The sequence below is a fragment of the Salvelinus namaycush genome, chromosome 21, assembly GCF_016432855.1.
Source record: "Salvelinus namaycush isolate Seneca chromosome 21, SaNama_1.0, whole genome shotgun sequence".
Lineage (NCBI taxonomy): Eukaryota > Metazoa > Chordata > Actinopteri > Salmoniformes > Salmonidae > Salvelinus > Salvelinus namaycush.
The window spans coordinates 55024892-55040555 of NC_052327.1; the positions used below are offsets into that span (position 1 = coordinate 55024892).

Consider the following 15664-nt stretch of genomic DNA (forward strand, 5'->3'; position numbering starts at 1 on the left):
ACAACAACCACTATCATTACCCCAACAACAACCCCTACCATTACCCCAACAACAACCACTATCATTACCCCAACAACAACCCCTATCATTACCCCAACAACAACCCCTATCATTACCCCAACAACAACCCCTACCACTACCACTACTCCTACCACTACTCCTACCACTACCATTACCCCTACCATTACCCCTACCCCTACCCCTACCACAACCCCTACCCCTACCACAACCCCTATCACTACCACTACCACTACCCCTACCACTACCACAACCCCTACCATTACCCCAACCCCTACCCCTACCATTACCCCTACCCCTACCACTACCACAACCCCTACCACTACCATTACCCCTACCCCTACCCCTACCACTACCACTACCACAACCCCTACCACTACCATTACCGCTACCCCTACCCCTACCCCTACCACTACCACAACCCCTACCACTACCATTACCCCTACCCCTACCATTACCACTACCACAACCCCTACCATTACCCCTACCCCTACCCCTACCCCTACCACTACTCCTACCACATTATGTTTTTGCACATACAAAAATCTACATTTCCCTTCTGGTAAGTTTCCTTCATTAAAATGATCAATTCTGACTACATAATGCATTCATACACTTCATGTAATATCTATTCATTACTAATAATATGTTTTTGTTTAGGTTCCTTGATATATAATGAGACTGACGGGGCAGGCTGGTGTTTCACCTCCTACTGTAACTCAAGTTGTATTGTTGAGAAACAAGCCAGACCATGTCCCTCTACGACCCCAGCTACAGTCAGCACTGTCTCAGCTACAGTCAGCACTGTCTCAGCTACAGTCAGCACTGTCTCAGCTACAGTCAGCACTGTCTCAGCTACAGTCAGCACTGTCTCAGCTACAGTCAGCACTGTCTCAGCTACAGTCAGCACTGTCTCAGCTACAGTAGCACTGTCTCAGCTACAGTCAGCACTGTCTCAGCTACAGTCAGCACTGTCTCAGCTACAGTCAGCACTGTCTCAGCTACAGTCAGCACTGTCTCAGCTACAGTCAGCACTGTCTCAGCTACAGTCAGCACTGTCTCAGCTACAGTCAGCACTGTCCCAGCTACAGTCAGCACTGTCCCAGCTACAGTCAGCACTGTCTCAGCTACAGTCAGCACTGTCTCAGCTACAGTCAGCACTGTCTCAACAACAACAGAAGCTACACATACTAGAACATCTACATCGTCCCCGACTACACCTTACATGGACTGTGAATATGTCAATCCACCAAGAAAGGTAATGAAGTTAACAGAATTATTGTGTTTCTTAGTTATAGTGTTGTGTAGTTATAGTGTTGTGTAGTTATAGTGTTGTGTAGTTATAGTGTTGTGTAGTTCATAGTGTTGTGTAGTTATAGTGTTGTGTAGTTATAGTGTTGTGTAGTTATAGTGTTGTGTAGTTATAGTGTGTAGTCATAGTGTGTAGTTCATAGTGTTGTGTAGTTATAGTGTTGTGTAGTTCATAGTGTTGTGTAGTTATAGTGGTGTGTAGTTATAGTGTTGTGTAGTTATAGTGGTGTGTAGTTATAGTGGTGTGTAGTTATAGTGTTGTGTAGTCATAGTGTTGTGTAGTTATAGTGTTGTGTTGTGTAGTTATAGTGTTGTGTAGTTATAGTGTTGTGTAGTTATAGTGTTGTGTAGTTATAGTGTTGTGTAGTTATAGTGTTGTGTAGTCATAGTGTTGTGTAGTTATAGTGTGTAGTTATAGTGTTGTGTAGTCATAGTGTTGTGTAGTTATAGTGTTGTGTAGTTATAGTGTTGTGTAGTTATAGTGGTGTGTAGTTATAGTGGTGTGTAGTTATAGTGTGTAGTCATAGTGTTGTGTAGTTATAGTATTGTGTAGTTATAGTGGTGTGTAGTTATAGTGGTGTGTAGTTATAGTGTGTAGTTATAGTGTTGTGTAGTTATAGTGTTGTGTATTACGTAGTGTTGTGTAGTCATAGTGTTGTGTAGTTATAGTGTTGTGTAGTTATAGTGGTGTGTAGTTATAGTGTTGTGTAGTTATAGTGGTGTGTAGTTATAGTGGTGTGTAGTTATAGTGGTGTGTAGTTATAGTGTTGTGTAGTCATAGTGTTGTGTAGTTATAGTGTTGTGTTGTGTAGTTATAGTGTTGTGTAGTTATAGTGTTGTGTAGTTATAGTGTTGTGTAGTTATAGTGTTGTGTAGTTATAGTGTTGTGTAGTTATAGTGTTGTGTAGTTATAGTGTGTAGTTATAGTGTTGTGTAGTCATAGTGTTGTGTAGTTATAGTGTTGTGTAGTTATAGTGTTGTGTAGTTATAGTGTTGTGTAGTTATAGTGGTGTGTAGTTATAGTGGTGTGTAGTTATAGTGTGTAGTCATAGTGTTGTGTAGTTATAGTATTGTGTAGTTATAGTGGTGTGTAGTTATAGTGGTGTGTAGTTATAGTGTGTAGTTATAGTGTTGTGTAGTCATAGTGTTGTGTAGTTATAGTGGTGTGTAGTTATAGTGTTGTGTAGTTATAGTGTTGTGTAGTTATAGTGTTGTGTATTACGTAGTGTTGTGTAGTCATAGTGTTGTGTAGTTATAGTGTTGTGTAGTTATAGTGGTGTGTAGTTATAGTGTTGTGTAGTTATAGTGGTGTGTAGTTATAGTGGTGTGTAGTTATAGTGTTGTGTAGTTATAGTGGTGTGTAGTTATAGTGTTGTGTAGTTATAGTGTTGTGTAGTTATAGTGTTGTGTATTACGTAGTGTTGTGTAGTTATAGTGGTGTGTAGTTATAGTGTGTAGTTATAGTGTTGTGTAGTTATAGTGTGTAGTTATAGTGTTGTGTAGTTATAGTGTTGTGTAGTTATAGTGTTGTGTAGTTATAGTGTTGTGTAGTTATAGTGTTGTGTAGTTATAGTGTTGTGTAGTTATAGTGGTGTGGTGTGTAGTTATAGTGGTGTGTAGTTATAGTGGTGTGTAGTTATAGTGGTGTGTAGTTATAGTGGTGTGTAGTTATAGTGGTGTGTAGTCCTCGTGTTGTGTAGTTATAGTGTTGTGTACTACGTAGTGTGTTTACTTTCAGGACTAAAACATACATTTTCAACTTTAGGATGGTGAGACTTGGAAGACAGACAACTGCACTACTCAAACTTGCCACAGGGGTGTAATTACCACGACGTTTGTGGTCTGTGAGTCTGTAGAAAAGCCTGTGTGTGAAAATGGATACCCACCAGTGAAAGTCTATAACGAATCAGGTTGCTGCTATCACTACGAATGTGAATGTAAGTTCAAAACGTAATGTTTTTAATTATCTTCTCTCCTTCTACACATACTTCTATCTCCAAGTTTACTTGGTTTTAAGACGTCCTCCAGTGATTTTAGAACATTTCCTGTTGGAAACTGATATCCCAAGTATAAATACAGTAAAGTCCGCACACTAAAGGGTAAAGAAATACAATATGTTTTGAACAAAATAGTGTTTTTTTTGGACACAACTGCAAACTTCAAGGAGTTGGTCTGATCCAGGGGCACAACTTTGGTTTTAGAATTGGGGGGGGACATAATTATGATTATTTTTATCCAGTCGGATAAACACTCCAAACAGCCTACTCGACCACTCGGAGGCGTCCGCATGGTCCTAAAGCACAGTGTTGCCTTGTTTCGTATCACATTCCAATGATTAAACTGGGGGGGAACAAAAATGCAATTTCAGAATGTGGGGGCGACATGCCCCCGTCCACCCCCCTGTCCCCAGTGAAAGTTGCACCCTCTGATCTGATAGTGACATTGTGATGTTATCAGCTTGTGCCATTTCATCAGGATACCTAGACCCCCTGTTGTGGTCAGTAAATCAGGTGTTAAATGAGGTGAAAAGGAGACTGGAGTAGGACTTTAAGCTCTTGTATTGATGCGTGATCTATCTATTTGCTACCTTTTTCTGTTCTATCTCTCAGGTATATGCTATGGATGGGGAGACCCTCACTACGTCACATTTGATGGCCAATATTACAGTTTCCAGGAAAACTGCACCTACGTTTTGATTAAAGAAATAGTTCCTCGACAGAACTTCAGTGTCATCATCGACAACTACAACTGTGATCCGTCTGGACATGCGACCTGCCCTCAGTCTCTGATTGTCTATTACAAGTCCTATACAATTGTTCTTACGCCGAAGAGATTAAACGTGACAACAAATGTGGTAATTATAACTGTGCTTTTGTACACATTTATACACTTACAAAAGTGCACTTTGATGTAGACATTCTTTGATACAGACCTTTGATACATACATGATTTGAGATAGACATTCTCATACCACTTTAAGACTTAAAATAATCTAGCTTCATATTTTCAAATGTATTATTTACTTTTTGTTAACGTGGGGGTATTGATTAATAGGAATATCTGATCTTGCTGACTACGACAAGTGTAATTTGCAATACTACACTACATTAGTTACAAATAGTTATTTAACAACATGACATATTGGTTAACCACTTTGAGGATGCCATCACGTTAACTCAAAAACCATCATCAAGGTATCTGAAACAGTCCCATGACATTTCAAAGAATTACATTTTATTGACAAAAGATTGACAGACTACCAACTCTTCTTGTGACTTGATTTAGTTCTGGAAACCGTTCATATCTTATCTACGGTATTGTAATGTTATTCTGTTCTCTATTCTCATTCCTTACGTAATGTTTTTACTTATCATTCACAAGGTTTACATCAATGGAAATCAGATCTTCCCGACCTTTTCTAATGAAGACCTCATCATCACCAGCACTGGAGTAGAGTTACTGTTGAAGATCCATGCCATTAAAGCAACAGTGATGTTTAAGTCCCTTATGTTCAGTGTAACCCTGCCAAACTCCCTATTCCACAACAACACAGAGGGGCAGTGTGGTAAGTATGTAGGCTTTACTGCATCCCAAATGGCACACTGTTCCCAATGTAGTGCACTCCTTTTAACCAGGGGGAATAGGGTCCCAATGTAGTGCACTCCTTTTAACCAGGGGGAATAGGGTCCCAATGTAGTGCACTCCTTTTAACCAGGGGGAATAGGGTCCCATTGTAGTGCATTTCTTTTAACCAGGGGGAATAGGGTCCCATTTGGAATGCACCCATTATGTTGACCAAAAACACTTTAAGTATGAATCAGAAGAACAGCTTGTAGTACTCTGTGAGTAAACTGAACATTAGTTGCAATGATTTGATGATATTTTGTTGCACGTTATTGCATTTCAATGGCATTAAAGAGTTCACTGTACAGTTACAATGATAGCATAACCAATGAAAAGATACTGTAGGTAGGCTTAAAGTTATGAGCAGCTGTTTCTGACATCAAAGAAGTTGTGTTTATTTCTCATTCCCATATTTATTTGACCTTTATAAAGGTACCTGTGACAATAACCGGAAAAACGATTGCAAATTACCGAATGGTCAGATTGACCCATCATGTCCTGGGATGGCTCATGAATGGAAGATTCCTGATGATAAAAAACCCTACTGTAAACGGCAACCTCCTACCCCACCTACCCCTACGCCTACAACCTGCCTGCCAGGAAAGACATCAATCTGTGACATCATACTTAGCCCGTAAGACATGTAACCTTGTAATAACACAAAGAGACAGCTATATTACAAAGACAAGGGAATCTGATTGAGGTTGCTATGACACTGTATACCTAAAAGTCTGTAAACTTTCCGCTAAAGGCATGGGTTGTTGTTCCATAACTTAGAACCAAACTTATCTTACAGACTGTTTATGCCATCTAAAATATGCCATATTCATAAGAACATAGATGCTTCACAAATAAAGTAGCGTGTAAGGCATACAGTAATCAATATTTGTAGGAAATCTGTCGTGCCATGTTATATGCCCCATTTGGGTTTGGCCTATATATAATAACATAAATGGGTTCTTTATTTTGGAAGGGTCTTTAAGCAATGCCATGACGTTATCCCACGACAACCCTTCTTCGAGGCCTGTAAGTTTGATGTCTGCCACATGTCAAATATCTCAATCGGCTGCTCCAGCCTGGAAGCCTACGCCGTGAGGTGTGCAGCAGCTGGAGTCTGTATCGACTGGAGGAAGTCAACTAAAGGACAATGTGGTAGGGAAGGACATCCATATAAAATAAGGACCGTGTCCCAAATGGGATCCTATTCCCTACATAGTGCACTGCTGTTGACCAGGCTCCGGCAAAAAGTAGTGATCTATATAGGGAATATGATCCCATTTGGGATGCAAGAAAGATGAAAATAAGATTTTAAATAATTCTAATAACTTAACGATTTATCATAATGAATTGTATTTTGATAACCTGCATTGACAATTTGTATACTTACTGTTTTGTCTTTCATTCCATCTTGACCATATTACAGAACTGACATGCCCTAAGACCAAAGTGTATAAGGCATGTGGCTCTACTATCCAGCCAACTTGCAATTCAAGGTATCCATCTCATTCTCATCTCATTCCCATCTCATCTCATCTCCTTCCCATCTCATTCTCATCTCATTCTCATCTCGTTCTCATCTCGTCTCAACTCATTCCCATCTCATTCCCATCTCATTCTCATCTCATTCCCATCCCATCTCATTCCCATCTCATTCTCATCTTATTCCCATCTCATCTCATTCCCATCTCATCTCGTCTCAACTCATTCCCATCTCATTCCCATCTCATCTTATTCTCATCTCATCTCATCTCCTTCCCATCTCATTCTCATCTCATTCTCATCTCATCTCATTCCCATCTCATCTCATTCCCATCTCATCTCATTCCCATCTCATCTCATTCTCATCTCATCTCATCTCATTCCCATCTCATCTCATTCCCATCTCATCTCATTCTCATCTCATTCCCATCTCATCTCATCTCATCTCATTCCCATCTCATCTCATTCCCATCTCATCTCATTCTCATCTCATCTCATCTCATCTCATCTCATCTCATTCCCATCTCATCTCATTCTCATCTCATCTCATTCCCATCTCATTATTTTACACCACTACCTAAAGTACATGCATTCTTAAAGGTTTCCATTATATTCCAACGTTTCTAGTCTGTAATGAATTGTTTTTTCTTATCATAGATACAATGAAAAATATGTGCATTCATGTCAGGGAGCACAAAGGAGCCGTGACGTTGTATGTGACTCATTCATGGAGGGCTGTTTCTGCCCTGAGGGTACCATCTTGTTCAACACATTCTCTGACACCTGTGTTCGTGACTGTGGTAAGGATGTGACCGTTTGAGGAATACATTGTTTAATTGTGTCTCAAAGTACCACCGTTATATGACTTAAGATCTTATTTTCCCTTCAAGGATGCACAGGACCTGATGGAAAACCCAAACAGGTAAGAATGTAGATGTATACCACAATGAATCTGTCAGAAGAAATGGTTCAACAGCTCACTTCACATTACGGCCAACAAAAGGTTCTGTATAGAAACCCAATTATTTTAAGCTGTTTACTAGTTTCATTGGGGCATGTAAGTTGTCCAGCCCTGAAGAGGCTGGAGCCCTATTGTTATTATCAATCAATCAAATGTATTTGATAAAGCCCTTTTTTCATCAGCAGTGGTCACAAAGTGCTTTACAGATACTCAGCCTAAAACCTCAAAGAGCAGGCAATGCAGAGGCAGAAAGACATTGGCTAGGAAAATATCCCTAGAAGGAAGGAACCTATGAATAAACCAAGAGAGGAACCAGGCTCTGAGGGGTTGCCAGTCCTCGTCTTAATAAGTTTGAAGTCTCTGCTAACAGTGTTTGTTTTGTCCCAACACAGTTTGGTGAGACTTGGTACAGTAACTGCCAGAAGTGCACGTGTAATGCTGACACACTGAGTGTCCAGTGTGAACCAGTGAAATGTCCGCCCCAAGAAATTGTTACCTATAAGAAGTACGGTGAGGTGTTGGTCAACGAGACGGTGGACTGCTGTCAGATAAATACATGTGGTGAGTAGAGACAGGATTTGAGTTTAGACCGGATAGAGGCACTTTAACGTTCCACCAGGTTACCTGGGTACAAGTCTGTTTGTGCTAAATGTTTGGCATATGACAAGGAGTACAAGGTGTGGAATGTTAGCACCAAACAGGTCTTCACTCTAGCTATTTCATAAAGCCTTCATAAGCACTACATAAATGTGTTACAAAGCATCTATAACATGCTTTATAAAGGGTTCATAAATGTGCCTTAACTTCTACTTGGTCACAATCCCGGATCCGGGAGCACCCTCATCAGTAAAAAAGCTGACTAGCATAGCCTAGCATAGCGCCACAAGTAAATACTAGCATCTAAATATCATGAAATCACAAGTCCAAGACACCAGATGAAAGATACACATCTTGTGAATCCAGCCATCATTTCCGATTTTTAAAATGTTTTACAGCGAAAACACAATATGTATTTCTATTAGCTAACCACGATAGCAAAAGACCCAACCGCATATTTTCACAATTTTTTTACCGCATAGGTAGCTATCACAAATTCGACCAAATAAAGATATAAATAGTCACTAACCAAGAAACAACTTCATCAGATGACAGTCTTATAACAGATTTATTGTATAGCATATGTTTTGTTCAAAAAATGTGCATATTTCAGGTATAAATCATAGTTTTACATTGCAGCCACCATCACAACTCTCACCAAAGCAGCTAGAATAACTACAGAGAGCAACGTGAAATACCTAAATACTCATCATAAAACATTTATGAAAAATACATGGTGTACAGCAAATGAAAGACAAACATCTTGTGAATCCAGCCAATATTTCAGATTTTTAAAGTGTTTTACAGCGAAAACACAATATAGCATTATATTAGCTTACTACAATATCCAACCACACAACAGCATTGATTCAAGGCAACGGTAGCGATAGCGACAAAACCAGCAAAAGATATTAATTATTTCACTAACCTTCATAAACTTCATCAGATGACAGTCCTATAACATCATATTACACAATACATATATGGTTTGTTCGAAAATGTGCATATTTAGCGGTACAATTCGTGGTTGAACAATGTGAATACGTAGCCAAACTGCACAAAATTATCCGGATATATTTCTGATACTCACCTAATCCTAATCAAATAACTAATCATAAACTTTACTAAAAAATACAGGTTGGACAGCAAATGAAAGATACACTAGTTCTTAATGCAACCGCTGTGTTAGATTTTTAAAAATAACTTTAGTACGACATACAGCTTACGTTATAGCGAGACAGCGCCCAAAATCAGCGCCCAAATTACGACGACACATTTTCGATAGAAATACGAAATAACATCATAAATGGTTCCTACTGTAACGGCTGATTTCCCCCTCTTCGTCTGAAGAGGAGGTGTAGGGATCGGACCAAAGCGCAGCGAGGTATGAAGACATGAATGATTTATTAAACAAGACGAAACACGAAGCACACTTGAAAAATTACCAAAACAACAAAACGACGTAGACCGACCTGAACATATGAACTTACATAAACACGAAGAACGCACAAACAGGTACAGACTAGAACAAACGATACAGTCCCGTGTGGTATAAACACTAACACGGAAGACAATCACCCACAAACAAACGGTGTGAACAGCCTACCTTAATATGGTTCTCAATCAGAGGAAACGTCAAACACCTGCCCCTAATTGAGAACCATATCAGGCAACACATTGAACCCAACCTAGAAACACATAACATAGACTACCCACCCAGCTCACGCCCTGACCATACTAAACAAATACAAAAACAACGGAAAACAGGTCAGGAACGTGACACCTACTTTTGATGATCTTCCATCAGAATCTTGTACAAGGGGTCCTTTGTCCAGAATAATCGTTGTTTGGTTGTAGAATGCCCTCTTCATCTGTAGACTTAGCAGCCAACGCGCCATGTGGCGCAGCAGTGTCCAACTCACCATAACGCAAGACAAAGAAATTCCACAAAATCGCAATAAACTGATATAAACTGATATAAGTCGGTTTAAAATAACTAGTTCATGATGTTTTTAACACATATATCAAATAAAATCAGAGCCGGATATATCTAACGTCTATAACGAAAGCTTTTCAGAACGCAATCCTGAGGTCCGTCTCGCGCCAAGCTGAACGGTGAAAAGACTAGACCCACCGTTCCAAGAGGTCTTGTTCGGCCTCACATAGAGCTATACACCCCATTCCAACTCTCACTGCCTACTGACATCTAGTGGAAGGCGTATGCAGTACATGTAGACCCATAGATTCCATGCAAATTAATAGGATGACCCTGGAACAGAGCCCCCGATTTCAGATTTCTCACTTCCTGACAGGAAGTTTGCTGCAAAATGAGTTCTGTTTTACTCACAGATATAATTCAAACGGTTTTAGAAACTAGAGAGTGTTTTCTATCCAATAGTAATAATAATATGCATATTGTACGAGCAAGAATTGAGTACGAGGCAGTTTAATTTGGGAACGATTTTTTACAAAGTGAAAACAGCGCCCCCCCCTATTGAGAAAAGGATAACTCTGTGACATAATCAGCGGACTGTGACTAGTGTAGCTTGTTCCTGAGCAGGTGGACCAATGGTTTCTTACCTCTCTTTCTGCAGTAGGTACTGCATGTTGAATCCAACCTTAAAAGTAACAACAAAGAAATTTAGCAGGTGTGTTAGGAAATGCCTTTGTCACACCAATTAAATTAAATTTAAGGTCTTTATTGGCATTGGAAACATATGTTATCATTGCCAAAGCAAGTGATGTAGATAATAGACAAAAGTGAAATTAACAATAAAAATGAACAGTAAACATTACACTCATAGAAGTTCCAAAATAATAAAGACATTTCAAATGTCATATTGTGTCTATATACAGTGTTGTAAGGACGTGCAAATTATTAGAAAAAACAATTGAGATAGATTACATATTGTAGCTAACTCAACACTTAACTACTATAAACTCATTAAAAATTACAATAAATATAGGTTCATTATTGATAAGTTTTTTTTTAAGCAGTGCTTATGCCACCGTTTATAAAGCACAGGTTTGTCTAACTTGACACAGTGGGTTATGTCATACAGTTATGACACATTTATGGACCCTTTATAAAGCATGACTAATGGCTATAGATGATTTGTAACACATTTCTGCAGTGTTTATGACGCCTTTATACTGACCATGTCATTGGACCATGGCATTGGACCATGTCATTGGACCATGTCATTGGACCATGGCATTGGACCATGGCATTGGACCATGGCATTGGACCATGGCATTGGACCATGTCATTGGACCATGTCATTGGACCATTGCATTGGACCATGTCATTGGACCATGTCATTGGACCATGGCATTGGACCATGTCATTGGACCATGTCATTGGACCATGTCATTGGACCATGGCATTGGACCATGGCATTGGACCATGGCATTGGACCATGGCATTGGACCATGTCATTGGACCATGTCATTGGACCATTGCATTGGACCATGTCATTGGACCATGGCATTGGACCATGTCATTGGACCATGTCATTGGACCATGGCATTGGACCATGGCATTGGACCATGTCATTGGACCATGGCATTGGACCATGTCATTGGACCATGGCATTGGACCATGGCATTGGACCATGTCATTGGACCATGTCATTGGACCATGTCATTGGACCATCACGCACCATAATTTAAAAACTGTGTATAGTGATAAAACAGTGACTTAATATTTCTATTCCAAGAACGTGGAAAGGCACAGCGCTCACTCAAACATATCATATACTTTAACTTCGACCTGGAGCTAATTATTAAGCCCAGGATGAATGTAAATATTGTAATGAACATGGAGCAGATGTCGTGATGGTAACATGGGGCAGGTGTCGTGATGGTAACATGGTACAGGTGTCGTGATGGTAACATGGTGCAGGTGTCGTGATGGTAACATGGTGCAGGTGTCGTGATGGTAACATGGTACAGGTGTCGTGATGGTAACATGGTACAGGTGTCGTGATGGTAACATGGTGCAGGTGTCGTGATGGTAACATGGTGCAGGTGTCGTGATGGTAACATGGTGCAGGAATTGTGACTAACTTAACCGTTCAACAACTGTTATGTCTCAACCATTGTCTGACCCTTGTATTGTCTGTTCTCTCAGTGCCCAAACCTGTTTGTGTCCACAATAATACCGAATACACGGTGAGAAGTAACACTTTTTTTTTTATATAACTCTAGAGCACTATTACAGTAAATAATTTGTACATTTTGTATAAAATAAACCTAAATATTGATGTACCAATCCCAGATTGCCCCTTTAAGTAATCCTGAGAGCCACTGTGGCCCCAAGCTTAATTTCTGCTTCAGTACATGATACTAACTCTTGCTTGCACTCTCCAGTTTGGTGAAAATGTTCCCAAAGGCACCTGTGAGGAGTGCAAGTGTGGCCCTAATAAGGATCCAGTCTCCAAGCTGTATGTTGTTGAGTGTGCCCAAATCAACTGTATCACCACCTGCCCAACGGTACTGTACTCGGGATAATGGCAGACTCGGTTAAACATAAGTGAAACATTTTACATGGTTGGCTATACAGTATAATAATCCAGGTATATATGAAGGAAATCCACTAATGATGTCACCATGTTGATTCTCCTCCAGGGTTATGAGTATGAAGTCGGACCTGAGAAATGTTGTGGAGCGTGTGTCCAGAAGGACTGTGTTGTAGTTCTCCCAGATGCCACATCTCACATCATTCAGGTGACATTGATGAGATAATGCAACCAAATTAGATTATTTTTAATATCAGATATCTTTGTGATATCTCAAAGGGATGAATGACATCACTGAGACCATATAAATGCTTACAAATATTCATAAATGCATCATAAATTATCATAAATGTTAAAGGTGTAAATGCTTAAGAATTGTAATTCTTGTTTACATTTTCAAATAACGAAGTACTTATTTCTGAAAAGTTTATAGATGATTTATCAATGCTTATTTATTGAAGTTTTTATAACGTACAGTATTAATTTACCAAGATTCATTTTTTTCTACTTGACAGCTTGGGAAGCTTTGGTCGCCCCCTAGTGACCGCTGTGTGAAGTATGAATGCACAAAGACAAACAACCAGTTCATCGTTGTGGAATCCAAATTGAAATGCCCAGTGTTCCGTCCAGAGGACTGCGTCCCTGTAAGTAGATGAGGAAACTGCTTGAATGTGTTTGTTTGAAGTAAAGTAACTATACCTAAATATACTGGTTGCTTCATTTGATAGTAACTTGTAGGTTATATTGAATTTACCCGCGAGTAACATATTCATAGATGATCATAGTTTTCCATTATAACATCTATACTGTGTTTTCTAGCTCAATAGACTGTAACTAGTCATATCTAAATTGAGCTGTACACTATTCTTTTTGACAGGGAACTGAGAAAACTGATGCAAATGGATGTTGCACAACCTGTAAGTTAAAACAATAGACTGATTCATTTCTAAATATTCATGATTTGTGTGAAGTTGTATTTTTTGTTTATACATCAGATCTACTAGTCAAACATAACATTTTATGAACCTGACCTCTTATGAACCTGACCTCTTATGAACATGACCTCTTATGAACATGACCTCTTATGAACCTGACCTCTTATGAACCTGACCTCTTATGAACCTGACCTCTTATGAACCTGACCTCTTATGAACCTGACCTCTTATGAACCTGACCTCTTATGAACCTGACCTCTTATGAACCTGACCTCTTATGAACATAACCTCTTATGAACCTGACCTCTTATGAACCTGACCTCTTATGAACCTCTTATGAACCTGACCTCTTATGAACCTCTTATGAACCTGACCTCTTATGAACCTCTTATGAACCTAACCTCTTATGAACCTGACCTCTTATGAACCTGACCTCTTATGAACCTGACCTCTTATGAACCTCTTATGAACCTGACCTCTTATGAACCTCTTATGAACCTGACCTCTTATGAACCTGACCTCTTATGAACCTGACCTCTTATGAACCTGACCTCTTATGAACCTGACCTCTTATGAACCTGACCTCTTATGAACCAGACCTTAATGAACCTGACCTCTTATGAACCTGACCTCTTATGAACCTGACCTCTTATGAACCTGACCTCTTATGAACATAACCTCTTATGAACCTGACCTCTTATGAAGCTGACCTCTTATGAACCTGACCTCTTATGAACCTGACCTCTTATGAACCTCTTATGAACCTGACCTCTTATGAACCTCTTATGAACCTGACCTCTTATGAACCTCTTATGAACCTAACCTCTTATGAACCTGACCTCTTATGAACCTGACCTCTTATGAACCTGACCTCTTATGAACCTGACCTCTTATGAACCTGACCTCTTATGAACCTGACCTCTTATGAACCTGACCTCTTATGAACCTGACCTCTTATGAACCTGACCTCTTATGAACATAAGAAACTCAACACTTTAAAATGTCCTCCTTAACTCTGTCTACCTATACAGGTGATTTAATCAATCACTGTGATGTGAAGAACACCACCACCTACCTAGAGGTGAATAACTGCAAGTCTACTGTGCCGGTGGAAATCTCAGCCTGCGGGGGATCCTGTGGAACATCTTCTATGTGAGTACAAACTCTAAATAAGAACACACCACACACGCCAAAAAAGCACACAAACAAACGCAACATGCATTTGGGTCTTGCAGAAATGTGTAAGTGGGGAATTGGATTAAAGGGTGAGAATTTAATGGGAGTTGACCTACGGCAGAATAAATGTGGTACTGTTTCTAACAGTGTTGTTTGTGTGTCCTGTTTGCTAGGTACTCTGCAGAGAAAAACACCTTGATGCACTCCTGCTCCTGCTGTCAGGAGATGTCTACCAGTGAGAGGAAGGTGGAGATGGTCTGCCATGACGGGAAGAAGATAATACAGTCCTACATTTACATTGATAAGTGCGGCTGCCATGACTCTGAGTGTGACAAGAAGAACCACTTAGATTAGGCCTTGAAGAATTAAGTCTTTTGAAATGTTCTTATTTACATTAACTGCATGGAATATTAAATCGTTTTATCTAAAGGGAACCAATAGGGTCTGTCTCATTATCAACTGTATGTCCTTTCTGTCTACACGATCATAGACAATTATGCAAACGTATTAAACTGATGAAGAAGCATGAAGTCATTATCTTTCTTGTTTTATTTCATATTGTCAAGTGCGTCAATGTGTGACTAGGTAAAATGTACACATAGTATTTAATAAAGAACATATTCATTACATAACTGTTACTATAAAAAGGGTCAATCTGCAATTCAAACAATAACAAAGTGGGCACCCTGCCACTGTTTTGGCAAAAAGCTGAAGGATGGGGCTGGAGAAATGTAACCACTCTCAAGTTCATAGACAGGGCCATGGATGCAAGGACTGACCGTCCATGATATCAAAATGATACTTTTAATTATGTTTTGAGGCTATACAGTGTTTATTAACAATTATGTAGTTTACTAACAATGGAATAAAACAATCTTATATTTTGGGTTGTGATGGGCTACGACAGTTGAACTCAGCTCATTAAGCATTTATAAGTTATATTCTTCAAGAATCAATGTGTATCAATTTACAAGTCCAGAAATATATGTAGCGATCACAAATTAGTCACTGAAATCTGCAACATTGATTACCTATACTAATAC

General features: G+C 39.4%; 1 protein-coding gene across 1 annotated transcript; it reads left to right on the plus strand.

Moving 5' to 3' along the window:
* Window positions 1-769: 769 nt before the first annotated feature.
* Window positions 770-15134, plus strand: LOC120065982 (intestinal mucin-like protein). The gene is made up of 17 exons (XM_039017021.1): window positions 770-1171; window positions 3095-3266; window positions 3939-4183; window positions 4711-4894; window positions 5386-5587; window positions 5927-6105; window positions 6377-6446; window positions 7090-7232; window positions 7323-7354; window positions 7786-7954; window positions 12123-12163; window positions 12362-12484; window positions 12620-12718; window positions 13026-13154; window positions 13388-13427; window positions 14477-14597; window positions 14795-15134. Exons 1-17 carry the CDS (start codon window positions 770-772, stop codon window positions 14973-14975), a joined length of 2532 nt encoding a protein of 843 aa, XP_038872949.1. The 3' UTR covers window positions 14976-15134.
* The last annotated feature ends 530 nt before the right edge of the window (window positions 15135-15664 follow it).

Coding starts and splice junctions, on each gene's coding strand:
- LOC120065982 (XM_039017021.1), top strand. CDS start 770: ATGTCCCTCTACGACCCCAGCTACAGTCAGCACTGTCTCAGCTACAGT. Junction 7,355..7,785: donor CTGATGGAAAACCCAAACAG/GTAAGAATGTAG, acceptor GTCCCAACACAG/TTTGGTGAGACTTGGTACAG. Junction 12,485..12,619: donor GTATCACCACCTGCCCAACG/GTACTGTACTCG, acceptor ATTCTCCTCCAG/GGTTATGAGTATGAAGTCGG.